Source organism: Cyphomyrmex costatus, unplaced genomic scaffold (genome assembly GCF_001594065.2).
Source record: "Cyphomyrmex costatus isolate MS0001 unplaced genomic scaffold, Ccosl1.0 scaffold193, whole genome shotgun sequence".
Classification (NCBI taxonomy): domain Eukaryota; kingdom Metazoa; phylum Arthropoda; class Insecta; order Hymenoptera; family Formicidae; genus Cyphomyrmex; species Cyphomyrmex costatus.
Window position 1 is genome coordinate 4,768,829 of NW_017275965.1, and position 14,187 is coordinate 4,783,015.

The 14,187-nt window shown below is 31.6% G+C and overlaps 1 protein-coding gene across 1 annotated transcript in view; it reads right to left on the reverse strand.

Annotated features, from left to right (window-relative positions):
- Positions 1-1,494: 1,494 nt before the first annotated feature.
- LOC108772726 (neuroglobin) overlaps positions 1,495-14,187 on the reverse strand; it is a 32,347-nt gene continuing 19,654 nt past the window's right edge. Inside the window, exons 2-3 of the mRNA XM_018538326.1 lie at positions 7,757-7,988; positions 1,495-2,149 (exon numbers count right to left, since the gene is read on the reverse strand). Coding sequence (XP_018393828.1) covers positions 1,994-2,149; positions 7,757-7,988 — 388 coding nt within the window. The 3' untranslated portion in view covers positions 1,495-1,993. The remainder of the gene's footprint in view (positions 2,150-7,756; positions 7,989-14,187) is intronic.

Sequence of the window (14,187 nt, forward strand, 5' to 3'; positions counted from 1 at the left end):
TCTGCGCGAGCAAAAGAAGCTTAATATTATTAATAGAATGAATAATTATTATCCGTAAAAGAGCTTGGCGTAAAAAACGTATATGAAAAGAGAACTGAATGGAAACATATTTTTCTCACGCTTGATACTGCAAATTCGTAGTCATGTGGGCGTACTTGATGAAAGAATCATTATCTATGTGCATTAGATGGTTTTATAACACTCATGAGAAGTTAATGAGAGTTTTTGCGACGTAATAAACCCTTAAAACGTCATTGTGTGCAGCGAATATTAGCGACTGGTCGGACCTTATTTTGTTGGTAATAGCATCGTAGTAAAAACTTTTATTTCAGCTTATCCTGTTCTTACGAGGGTATCATATAGTTGACCAAAGTTACATTTTAGTAATCCTCTTAAGATCGAACTCTTGCGGGAAAGGAAAGCTCTCCCACCTCCTTCCTTCTAATTTTGTGTCTGATCAATAACGACGTGTGTCACTTTACGTTTTGCTCTCCTGTTAAATGTATTAAAACTAGAGGAAGCGTATGTATGAATAAGAGAAATAAATAACGAACATATAGGAAATAAATAAAAACGACAAAAAAATAAATATTTGTTTGTACACATGACATGATAAATACAATCAAGGGTTCTATTCTGTAACTCTTAACGATTGTAACTGTAACGTTACAGTCGTTAAGTGTCTCTAAATAATATATTCAAACTCATCTCTTTGAGATAACTTTTCATTGAAAAATGTTTAAAGAGAATCTCAATAAATGTTAATACTAGCGTTTCTCTCCAAAATGTCATAACATATGTATTTATGCCGTATTACTTTTCATGTGCAAGGCCATGTGAAATGAAACATAAACAGCAAATAAATAATAACAGTACGAGTTGAAGTATCTTTCTTTTGATACTACACAAGTTTGATAAATTCACGAAAAAGCACGTATTCTATTTTCAGAATATTTTTGTTTTTTATATCCCAGAATTTATCCATTGGTGAACAATATTTTACATGTAAAAAAAATACACAATTCATAAATCTCAAAAACAAATCTTTTTGTAGAGAATCGATTTTCCTACAGGCGTTTTGGCAACGTTTGGGAAAGTTAGTCGATCACCCGGTAGATTCCAGATAACGTGGAATCATAGCGCTTTTGGTTTACCGCCAGTATACGCTTTAATTTTAGTTTAACCTACTCTTTGTCTCTTTCCTGGAATTCGCATTAGAGAGAGGTGAAGAGAATCAGTTGAACTTAAATTAAGATTGACGTTTGCAAAATTATCTATGAGGAACTTAAAAAGATGCATCAAAACTTACAAATTGACTCCAATTTTTGCTACTTAAATTCGAAAAAATATATTTTAAATTATTTGCTTTAATTCTTACGAGTAGATATAGTCCTTATTAAAACGATGTCACAAAGACACCGATCAAAAGATTGGAAACGTCAGACGTTTTCAAATGTCTGTCTTTATACGTTTTTGGACTTTTAAATGTGTCACTTAAATGGACTCATTTTTCTATCATCGAAAATCCAATCAACATTAATTGTTAGTTGAGTTAAACAGATAAAAAGAGAGAAATCCTTCGACCGTCGTGGGAGAGCCACGCGGCTCTTTCGCTTCGCGTTGCGGCACGGTTTTTACGAAGAGATCCCGAAGGACTGACTCGAGACCGTGTTCTTAATATCCGGAGACGTTTAATGGCGAGACCCGCACGAAGGGGAAAAAGATCTCAGGCCGGTGAGGGCGATGGCGCAAAACGCCACGCGCTCGCATTTCGCGTTTCTCAGGAATTCGCGGAGAAACGTAGCAGCGACGTGTTGACGCCGCGCGAATCAACGCAAGAACGACGATTGTCCCCATCGTCGTCTTCTCAAGAATCGTCGGCTGGCATTTTCCCGTTCCAAACGTCGGGAAGCCAGGCCGACCCGGGGGGCTGTCAACATCTCGCAAGATCGAGGGCGATCGCGTGCGTGCCGGATCCTCGGGACTAGGACGACTAGGACTTGGCCTTGTCGCTCTGTGCTTTGTCGAAGCCGTCGATCAGCGTTTCGATGATGAACTTGATCGTCAGCTTATAGATGTTCTCCACATTTTCCGAGTATCGGTCCTCCAGCGTACGTTCCACCGCATCCAGAAACGGTTTTTCGATTTTCTGAAAATAGAAGAATATCCAATCACGTATAAACTACATTTTTGTTAATGTACTTTTAAAATAATTGTATTAATTATTTAATAAAAAAATAATGTTTTTTGGATGATTTGGGTCTGTATTAAAATTAAAATATATTATATGTTATTACATTTGGTATATATTTTATTATTATTTATTCTTGATTCCTATATTATTCTAAGACGGGGAAGATAATTCTAGGATGGAAACAACTTTCATGACAGCGTAACATCCGAGATTAGTGCAACGCGACACAGATACGGAAATAATTTTCAGGAAAGCAAAAGCCGGCACTCTGTACCTCTCTTCCTGGATTTAGAACAGTTGATTGCCTACACATTGCTAAGCGTACGATACAAGAAGAGCAGGATTTTATGTCATATTGAGAAAAAAATATCTTGATACTAAAAAATAGGCTAGATCCATCAAATCGAAATAATGATTGTTTTGTATTAAGTAAATTATTTTGATACATTCAGTGGATTATAATAGCTTATTTTTTAATATCAAGATATTTTTTCTCTCAGTGTAAAAAATGTTTCAAGTAAATAATGATTCAGTAATTATTTTTAGTGTAATGTTGAAGTGAAAATATTAAAAATATTTTTCTAAAAAAAGAGCTGAGAGATCAATTTTGCGAATTTTATATCTACTTTTGTAATTCTTTTTTTTTCCTATTAAATGATCTGACACGTCATTTGTAAGCAATAATAAATCTCTAGTAAAATGTTTCGTTTGTTTGCTTTATATTTATTTTAAGCTTTGATGAATCGAAGCTATGAACTTTCTTGGGTCGCGTAAGAAGATAATATCAATACGGCGAATATTTAAGCCTCGATCCATTTTCAGCGGCGTGGTCGCCAACAATACGAGGACTGGCGATTGCATCGACGATTGTATAGCGATCGTCATATTCACGGTTCACAATAGACCTTGTAGGATTGTCCGATAGGAATTATCAATCCTATACACAGTGACTAAGTCACGGGACTTACATTAGATAGGAAAGGAAGGCAAACCGGATTTGATTTCGTGCCAAGAGATTGAAACCGTGGCAAACATTTCACACAGCGAATAAATGCGACGTTCTCTGTAATGTAAACCTTCAACCTTCCTCGCATTGCGCAGATAACTTAACTTTATATCTATCTGACAATGAGACATAAAAACAAACTCAGAATTATGTCAATGCTAAAAGCTGCATTTTAGGAAGAACTGAGTTGTCTTTGATTGAAATTAATTTCTGAAAATGTCCCTTGCGTGAAATATATTATATTATAAATATCTCATTGTGATTAACGGTCTACTTACATATAGAATTATATCTTATTTTGACAATATACCTAATATCATTTTTTCATCTTAAAATTAATTTTACTTCAATAAAATTCCTTCTATCTCCATTTTTAACCACATTTTTAAGCATTCTTATGCCTTTTTCTATATAATACCTTTATTCCTTTTCTCTAGTGAGAAGAAAAAGCGACGCAGAAAGAAGCCCCCAGCACGACTTCCTTCTCACGTGCACAAAGAAAATTCCGTTCCGATCGTCGCGAAAGTAATAAAGAAAACTTGCATGCATATGCGAGAGGGAAACGTTATTACTTTTGCGTACTGCATTAAAGTGCCCTTTTAACAATTTTTTCTTTTTGACACACGTCACGTGGATTATTATTTTTTATCGTCCTTGCATTCTATCTGTTAAGATGTGTATATATATTATTAGATTGATGTATATATTGTTATTTAAAATTAAAAAATTTAAATTTATTGTTACGTATGCAACATTATTTTTCCGCAAGCTCAATGATGTTTTTTTATTCTTCTGATTGAAAAAAATTAAATTGGTAATTTATACGAATTTACTGATACATTAATTTATTGATACATAAAAAGGAAAGATTTATTGCATGAATCAAATTGACGCATGTTTTCATTCAAATAAACATCAAGATTATCGAGAAAATCACATATATTCAATATAACGAAATGCCAGTCGATTTTGTATACGATTATATTAATGCAATCGTATTGGGAAAATGCATTCTCCCATTAAAATGTAATTAATTTAATGAATTCGACATTTGTTTGTATACTTGTTTGTGCATGGACAGCTATCAAATTTATTCAGCCAAGCAGAATGATTAAGTGTATAATGTTTGATTATATATATAATATATATAGTTAATCGAACGTCGAAATTTCCAAAGAATTTTCCTCACTTCAATCATAGCAAGAATGTGATTTCATGCTGTTTAATTATAAATCGTTTCGTAGCGTACCGATTTATATTTCAACATTATAACCAACTCGCATGCCAGAAGTGTTATGACCAATTTTTATGTTCTACGTATGAAGTGTTTTCAACTGCCAGGATCGTAAATAATATTATGGAATATTTACAAGTGTCCTACACGAAAAGAATTATATCTTAAAATTTATCCTGAAAATATCGTAATCGTGGGGTATGTTAAGCACCTCAACTATAGTACTCAGGTGTTTTGATTAGAGTTTCCACTTCCTTTTGACGAGACGAAGAGTTCCCTATAGTTAATAACAAGAGTTCAATAAACATTTTTTTTACATTTTTTAAAAATGGGGTGCTAACTTTTATCGAATTTCGAGGTGGAATAGTTCTGAGCGACTTAATAGCTTCAATTTGCGATTGCCTAGAGTTCCTGATAAGTAAAAAAAATTTTCGAATAATAAAAAAAAAATTAAAAATTTTTTAAAAATTAATCGCTTTTCCATCTTACAGTTTTCGATAGAACTCGTCGAGTACTATAAGAAACGCTACTCAGAACTACTCGGTACTCTCGAAAAAATTTTCAAAGATTTCCACTATTTTTTTTAAACTTTATTATATTTCAAAAATGTTTTTTATGTATCAAGAACTCTAGGTAATCTAGGTATTCACAAAATAATTCTGTTAAGCTGATCAGAACTATGCGACCTTGAATTTCGTTAAAAAGTTAGCACCCCATTTTTAAAAAATTATTAAAAAATGATTATTAAGCGCATATATCATTAAAAATCATAGAGAACTCTTGGTATTGTCAAAAAGAAGCAGGAATTATCATCAGAACTATTGTATCTAAAAATTAATTTTTCAAAAATTTTTAATTTTTTTTTATTGTTCGAAAATTTTTTTTACATATCAGGAACTCTAGGCAATCGCAAATTGAAGCTATTAAGTCGCTCAGAACTATTCCACCTCGAAATTCGATAAAAAGTTGGCACCCCATTTTTAAAAAATGTAAAAAAAATGTTTATTGAACTCTTGTTATTAACTATAGGGAACTCTTCGTTTCGTCAAAAGGAAGTGGAAACTCTAATCAGAACTCCTGAGTACTATAGTTGAGGTGCTAACTTAACATACCTGTTCGTGGGACAATATTATATTTCGAAGAATTTTTATGTAAATCTCTCACATTCATTAAATAAAACTACAATAAAATATAAAATAAGTATGATTAATTTTACTGAAGTGCATGATAAAAATCTTTAAATTGATTGTATTGTACCATAATTACTACATTTTCAGGGTAAATTTTAAGAAATCCTTCTCTCCGTGTATGAGTAACGACTATCCTTTTAGATGTCTCCGTTAGCACGAATCAAATCGAAGTCACGTATTATTCTGAATTTGTCTCTCTCTCTCGAAATAGCATTCGTGTATTTTACGAAGCAATGAAAAAATTTGTATCAATGTGTCTATATCAAAAGAATGTTGCAATAAAAAAATATTCGTACAGGGTTTTTCTGCAAAAGATTAAATACTAAAATGAAATTTTAGTGTATTTATTCTTCACGATAATTATTTTATCACCGTTCTTAAATCGTTAAACGTAGAACATAAAAAAATGAATCTTTTCTTTTTAGATATCGCGCAGGATAGCAACGCAAGCAAAGCAAATGGTGGATACCAGCTGTGCAGTGGATTATGAAAAACTATGAGATAACAAAACACCAACGTATTATACCTAGTGATGTTGCGAGATGAAATCTCAACATTTGTTATTCAATCTCTCCTGCAGCAAATTTTTCTTTTTTGCTATAGGAGGCATAAATTTCGCGAAAAAAGTGTAATGCGAACGATAAAATGTTGGATAAAAAATCGTATAAAGCAGTACGAGCTCATAATAAATCCGTCCACTCTGAATTCTAATTTATACTAACCAAGTCAGCAAGATTGTAATATTTTTTAAATAATAAATTTGATATTACTTATTTAATTAAAAATGGAATATATTATCAAGAACATAAATTATTTATTTGTCAATTTAATAAATAGAAACGTAAATTTAAAAAAAGTGCAAAAGACTGTAAGATGATTTCATACGAATAAGAAAATGTGTTATAAAAATTAAAGGTCCAAACATTGTGAGGAACGCAACAAAAGTTCGTTTCACATTTACGTCGCGCGAGCGTCGTTATACTTTAATTGTGCATAAATCTCTTGCTCTGAAATAGTTTACAGTGTCTCCCAAAAGTTTTCAGTTTAGTCTCTTTGATTTCCATGTTGCGAGAGATAAGCGCGGCACAAAGAGAAAATGTTCGTCAAGAGATGGGAGGCGTATTTCTCTCTCTCGGATGAGTGAGAATTTTCGCACGCTTTCCCGGTATATACTGAGATAAATTACCTATGTTCTGATATGTGAGGTAAATCTAACAAGCTAGTTCACGCAAAAATATATATTTTTTTTGTAGAAAGTGATACAAATGTAAGTATTTCAAGTATTCTGATAAGAAAAACTAATTACATATTATATTATCGAAGAGTTACCTCAGATAATCTATCAATATTTTATCACATAAGGCAAGTCTAACTGACTTACTCTAAAAAAAAGTATATATATATACACAGAAAAATTTCGCTGTAATATCTAAAAATTTGGCTAGATTGGAAAATAATTTCATTGAATTATCGTACACAAAATAATTATATAGGATTCAAGTATAATGAGCAATGTTGTTAAAAGTTTTGACATTCTAGTAACAAATTAGAGCTACATAATTATTCTAATAGTAACAAAATTATTAAAATTATTTTCAGATCTTCTTGCTAAACTTTTAAATACTTCGATGAAAGCGTTTTATCCGTGTAATGATGAAAGTTAAATATAAAAAGTTTTTTAAACAATAATAAATATTGCAAAGTATTTTGAATTTCTAATTTAACGATAAGACTAATTATATTATTACTGAAAACTGTCTTGATTAAGAATATATATACAATTAGTTAATTTCTAATTTCGAGTTCAATCTTACGAATATTCTTAATGTACGTACATTTTATTGTGCACGTTTAACAAGACAGACAAAAATAAATACTATCTTTATAAATTTAAGATAATATATTTTTTTAGTTCATCGAATGTATATATTTTTGCAGGAATCTTATATATTAAAGCTAACCTTGTACTTAAATACATCGCCTTATTTTCTCCCTCAGCCATATTACAAATTATTTTCTCGCCTAATTAATAGTTTGATAACTAGGACACATCCATTGTGTATTTATGTCGCGTATGAATTATTACAAGATTCCGTATTAAAGATTTGCGTTTTCTTTCGAGAAGAACTCACCCAGAAATATTGTCGGTTGAATCCAGGGATCTTCGTGTGAGAGGCCCCGACCTCGTGAAGGTACGTCAGGAACGCATCCATGTCGTCCAGGCTCTTGATACCTTCGTCGAGGGTGGTCATGACCGTTTTCGCGTGCTCGGCCAGTTCCATACTCGTAGATTGTTGCTCCTTTGTCTTTTGATCCCGAAACTTCGTGAACATATTTAGCAATTCCGCATTCTCTTCAAATAACCTGGAACCACACGGTGTATGGTATCATTAGAGAAGTTGTGAAGACACTAATAGTTGTGCAATATCGCAATATGTGATAAGAAGTTATATAATATACTAATGATTGTTTCTATCAAAATTCAGTCAAATAAATATCGTGGGTTATTTCCGTATCTTGCATTATTAAATTCCAACATTTCGTAAACATTGCAGTTCACTAAGTTCACTTCATCAGGGCGAGAAGAAACCTCATAGTCATAAATGCATGTTGGAGTAAAAATTTAAACAAAATGTGTTTAAAAATAGATTTAATAAATATTTATTTATGGATTAACGTAACTTGCGGTTTAAAATATGCAATCGTTAAAGATAGCTAATCTTTTGGAAAAACAAGTTGAAGAAGCAAGACATTTTTGATTAAAAATTCAAAAGAAGTGAGAAGTTGAAGCAAAGAAGTGAAGCTAAGTGATTAAAAAAACATTGAACATTTTTGATAAGCATAAACTTTGTTCAACAAGAACCATAAATTTCAAACTCAGTTCTTTGATAGTCCGAGATAAGTTTTTTTTTTCGTCCTAATTTTCTCCAACTATATTTGACAAGTCTCAAAATATTTCTCACACACAAACAATCTGCATATAAAAATTTATCCAATTCCTTCAAAATGTCTGATATTCCGCGATATTTTCTGACGATATTTTTCACTGCAGAAAGGCAACCATAGAGACAAAACCGAGTAACGCACCTTGAATTCTAAAGCTCTACGTTATCTAACGTTGGCATACATCTACCACGAGAGAAATCGATTGCTAGGTAAAGGTGCGCTATTTGTTTCAATCCTAACTCGTTCGTATTTTGTTTGATTTCTTCGGGACATTTTATTTTCCTCTCTCTCATATGACACACGATACTTAATGTAATAGATAAAAATATAACCATCGATTTTATATTTAGCCCTGAAGAAGCTCAAAATAATATAAGCCTGGTGTTTACCAGAATGTTCACTCGTAAGTAAATAAGAATTTAATAAAAAAAAAATTCGTTGCAATATTCGCGCGCATAGTTTTCTCTTTCTTTTTCTCGTATCAAAATTTGATTAACTTTTTCTCTTCAAGTTTTGTAATCGTTGAAATAACGAGTTCACGTGGGCCTCGTTATAGCAGCTCGACAAAAATGTTTTTGTTTCGTGGATGGTAGGTTGCTCTTAGCCATTCATGAAATACCTCTTTGTACAACGAGGCATTCCAATCTCGCGCTTGTCTATCTAGGGAAAAATGTACGCGCAAGGGGGAAAATGTAAACATAATTATTTTATCTTTGATGGTTTCAACAGTTAATAACTGAGCGCCGCATTTTAAAACCTGCATCAGACCATGTATTGGAGATTGAGAATTGCGAATTGGAGATTAGAATTCGACAGATATTCAATCAGATAAGTTTAATTTTAATCTGTTTCATTCCAGAGTTGAATTTTAATCTTTATTTTACAATTTTTTATCTCCAATGCATAATCTGTTACAGATTCAATGCAGATATGCACTGTATACTTCTCTTTTCAGTCTGTAAAATATAATGTTTGTTATTACCTTTTCATATTTTGCAAACAATAGAATATGACAAAATAATAAAATTTTTGTCTTCATGATAACATAATGTACATATCTACTTATATATACAGAGAAAGAGAGAGAAAAAAAGAGAAAGAGAATATCTCTATATATTATATTTATCTTTACTTAGCAAATTTTTTCTACGTGCGTAAAAATCGCAGAACATATAATTAAGTACATAGATAATAAAATGTTTTGTCTAAATATATTTTACGACACAAGAAAGATGTAAGAAACAATTTTTTATTAATATCTCGTTCCAATAATGCATGGCAAAATTAATCAGAGCGTCTTAGAAGTTTGATGTTGTAACTTCAGCGACTTAAAAAAGTGTCGGAAAAAAATCGCGAGATCGTCGATATTCAAATTAGACCTATATTGCGTCAAGATTATTCAACGCGCGTATTTCTCTTTCGCGTCCGTATAAATTATCTTTCTCGAAGGAAAATGACATTTCGCACGGTATCTGTCCGTCGTGATTTTTCACGGCGTGCAAACTCGTTACACGTCGGCTACGGCACAGCGCAAGTTTTATTTGATCTCAACGAATAAATGTTTACAAAGAAACAAAAATGAGTGCGCAAGGTCTTGCAATTTTGTGAACTCCGTAAATTTAAGTATAACATATGAAATACCCTCCCCGAGGAGATCGTTCGTGAATGCATAAGTAAATAATGCATCTTTCATGGGTCGGGTATAAATTTAAGTAAAGAAAACTCCGAAGAAATATTTTATTTTTTATTGCTGTTAATTTAGATTTTAAGTATACGCCATCCGTGCATAATTAATAGATATGCAACAAATAAAAATTCTCGTGAAAGTTATATTTTTAAAATGGAGTGACATGTTATTTTTATTTGAGAACCTTTCATTTTGATGTTGCAATAATTGCAATTACTATTGCAATATTAATTTGTCCCATGTATAATTATCAAGGATTGAACCTTTGACCATAATTATGCACACCAATGCCTACTAATGCCCAGTAATGTCCAAGTAATCGCCAATTTTTGTGCCCTATTAATGCCCTTGTAATGCCCATTAATGCCCTAATAATGCTCTACAATGCTCAGTAATGCCTAACCTCCATACCGCTTATTATAATATATACACAATTCTCCTCTAAAGTGTAATGCCTCAAATCTGTACATTGCAATATCCTCAGAGATTTATCCCTTAATAATTATTTTTAAAATTGTACACTGTAACAATGTAAAATATATGTACAATTACTTTTTATAATTGTTTGTTGAAAGTTTTATTCTTTTTATTCATATTACATTAATAATTTTATTCTCAACTAAAATTCAGATAAATTTCCTAATTTTTACATAAATATGAAAAAAAATATATATTCCTTATCTCCCCCTCATAAAGAGACATATGTCACGTAATAATTGTGCACATATGACAGTTGAATCATGATATATGTAAATCGAGTCTCGCTCTTATTACACAATTCATCGTTATCGTTGCCCATGTTTCGTGCATATGTTTCATAAATCTCTGCGGATTGATGAGTTACGATTAAATATGGAAATCCTAGAGAATCCTATATTTTATTGTGCCGTCAGTTTCTGACATGTTAGGATGTATGTACATATATATTTAAGCAATAACGAATATCTACTAAATCTTGATCAAACTCCGATCAATTCGAATTGAATTTCTTTTGTTATCTCCGCTTTCGGAGCAAAAAATACTGTAATTTACGATATTCTCGAGTTTCAGTTGATACACGGATTGCTCACGTTTTAAACAATGCGTAAAAACAGGTGATTTCAGGTCAAAGACGAGGGTTAAAGAGCGCGTAAAAGCAAATTTGCATGTAAGTTACCGCGATGCAAATGGGATCGACGTGACTGAAGAGACCGACGGGCGTAAGTATTGACCGGGTACGATAAAATATTTTTAAATGCGGCCTCCCAACGGGCAATAAACGGTATGACGGTACCCGCTCGACGGTATAAGTTCGACGGGTTCTTATCGTCTAGGAACGGATTGAAAAGTTTCGTATCGGAAATCCATATTCTCCCCCCGTAAAAGATGCTTAAAACCGACGAGAAACAACGATACTGCTGTCGATTCGGCGCGCGCGCGATGTCAGCTTTTCCACTGTGCTGCTCCCATAATCCGATAAAAAAAGCAACCCTAATGATCGATACGACGACGAGTAATTATCAACATTGCATTGAACATTGATGCCAATGCCTCGTTGCAGCCGTTTTGATATCTACAATGGTATATATGTGGGCGGTCGTATATTTTTTAATACAATTTTTTTCGAATTTAAGCATCCGTCAAAATGTTAAATTTAAAGATACTATCAAATTTGTTAATTGTAAATTCTGATAAATAAATTTAAATCTAAAGAAAATAAAATATAATGCAACTTTTATGATAGTAAAAATTCATTGTTAAAGCTTTCACAAATATGTAAGAAATTTTTCAGATTTTTGTAGTCCGGAACAATATAAAAATCTGCATGTAAAATTTAAAGTTAGATAGTGGACAAAGGGTAAAAGTTTCACATTGTTAATGGAAAGTTAATAAACAAAAAAAGGACAAACATAAAAAATAATCATTAAAATGCTATACTTTTTTAATACTCATAAACAGATAAAGATGTGAGATAAGAAATTTGAGATATTCAATTCCGATCAATTCTCTTCAAGAGTCAAATGCAGTAAATTAATTTGACTTTAAGTGAAAACCTCCAAAGGACGTACCCTATATGCCCGGATATTAACACGTTCGAACAGGCGCGATAAAATTAATGCCTTGTATTTCCATTAAGGTAAACCCGCGGCGAAATCCAGCCGCGAGCAACAACGCCTTCAACCGTTTTCTAATTACGCGAGGAAAACCAAGCTTTAAGATCATTATAATGAATAAGTCACACCCGACTTAAATTCATTGAGAAAATAAACAGATTACGAAAGAGTGTTCGCTGGTGTTAATAAATGACGTATACATTTACATAGATTTATTTAAATTATTAAACGATCTCGTAATTTTATTTTTTATTAAATATTATTATATGTGATCCTATCCATAGTACATATCATAAAATAAAATATAAAATATTGTATGATGATTAATTATTCTAATTGATCCGAATAATACATTGTTAATAAATAAACATTTATTATATTTCTCTGATACCAAAAAGAATAAACTATATTTTCGGTGCACAGCGAGATGTTACTTTGTAGATACTGGAACTCGAATACATTAATATATATATAATGATCAAATATTATACGTGTTAAATAAATATATATATATATTATTAGTAATTTAGTAATGTAGTGTGTTTTATTGTATTAAAAGATAAATAATCATTTATCAAATCCTCTGATTTAAAAAAAGTAATATACTTGTATTTCAAAGCTTACGCACATTTATAAAATCGCATAATTACACTTATTGAAATTGTTTAATACATCAACAAAAGTGTGAATTGATTGGATGTTATAAATGATTGATGAATTTAATATGTTATCGATAAATAATAAAATGTTGAGCTTCATTTCTAATTTCGCAAAATAAAATATATCTGTAGTTTCACTCTTTTATCTTTCTATATTTTTCTTTCTCTTTTTATCTCACAATACATTACTTAGATATTTGCAATAATTATTATGTATTGTATTTTTTATTCTATTAGCAATACATTTCTCTTTTGTCATGTCATATATTGTGTGTGTGTATCTATATAAATTCAGAAAGTCTTTAAAACAATTATTTGAATATACTCCACCTTTTCATGCATCCCTTTGACAATTTGAAACTTTAACAATATGATTTTCATATTGTTAAATATTTTACTATTTTATATACCTCTTGGTTTATATATTTGCATTATGCATGTAGCACTTCATGTATGGCGAAAGTAACATTTTTTCTTTTAGCGAATGAAAACAGGAAATGCATTGTAATTTTATTGTACAACAATTCTTGTTTTAGCTCGCAACATTTTTTACAAAAAATTCAACATGTATCCATTTTGCATATCTTTCCTTAATGTTGTAGAGTATTTGTGCACAAACGTAATTATCTACGGAAAAATAAAGAGAGAGAGAGAGAGAGAAAAATATATATATTGCAAGTTTAATTACTTCCGCTTCAAAATGTAAATTTTGTTTAAGACATGATGTGTCATGAAGAAATCATTTTTTTCCCAGCGATTTCACTCATTGCAAAGCTATTAATATGCTCAACCTACCACTTGGCTATTGCCAGCTCGGCGAATATGATCCATTCTCTTTAAGAGTGTGCTACGTGTTCTAGTTTCTCTGACGACGACGGCCCCAAAAGAATCGGTGAAACGTGCCTAACCTTCTCTTTTTCCAAAGGATCCTCTGCTCCACCACAACGCGACATGCGACAGGGGTAAACCGAATACGCATTCCGTCCGCATGCATAATTCAAATCCCATCATTTATATGTTAACATATTTACCAGCTTCATAATAATATTCAGATTGCAGTAAATCGGGTCAAAAGATCCGTTTCGTTGAAAAAAAGAAGATCCGTTTTTAATCCTTTCTATATACAATATATATATATGTAGAGAGAGAGAGAAGATTAAAAAAGGATCTTCATATAT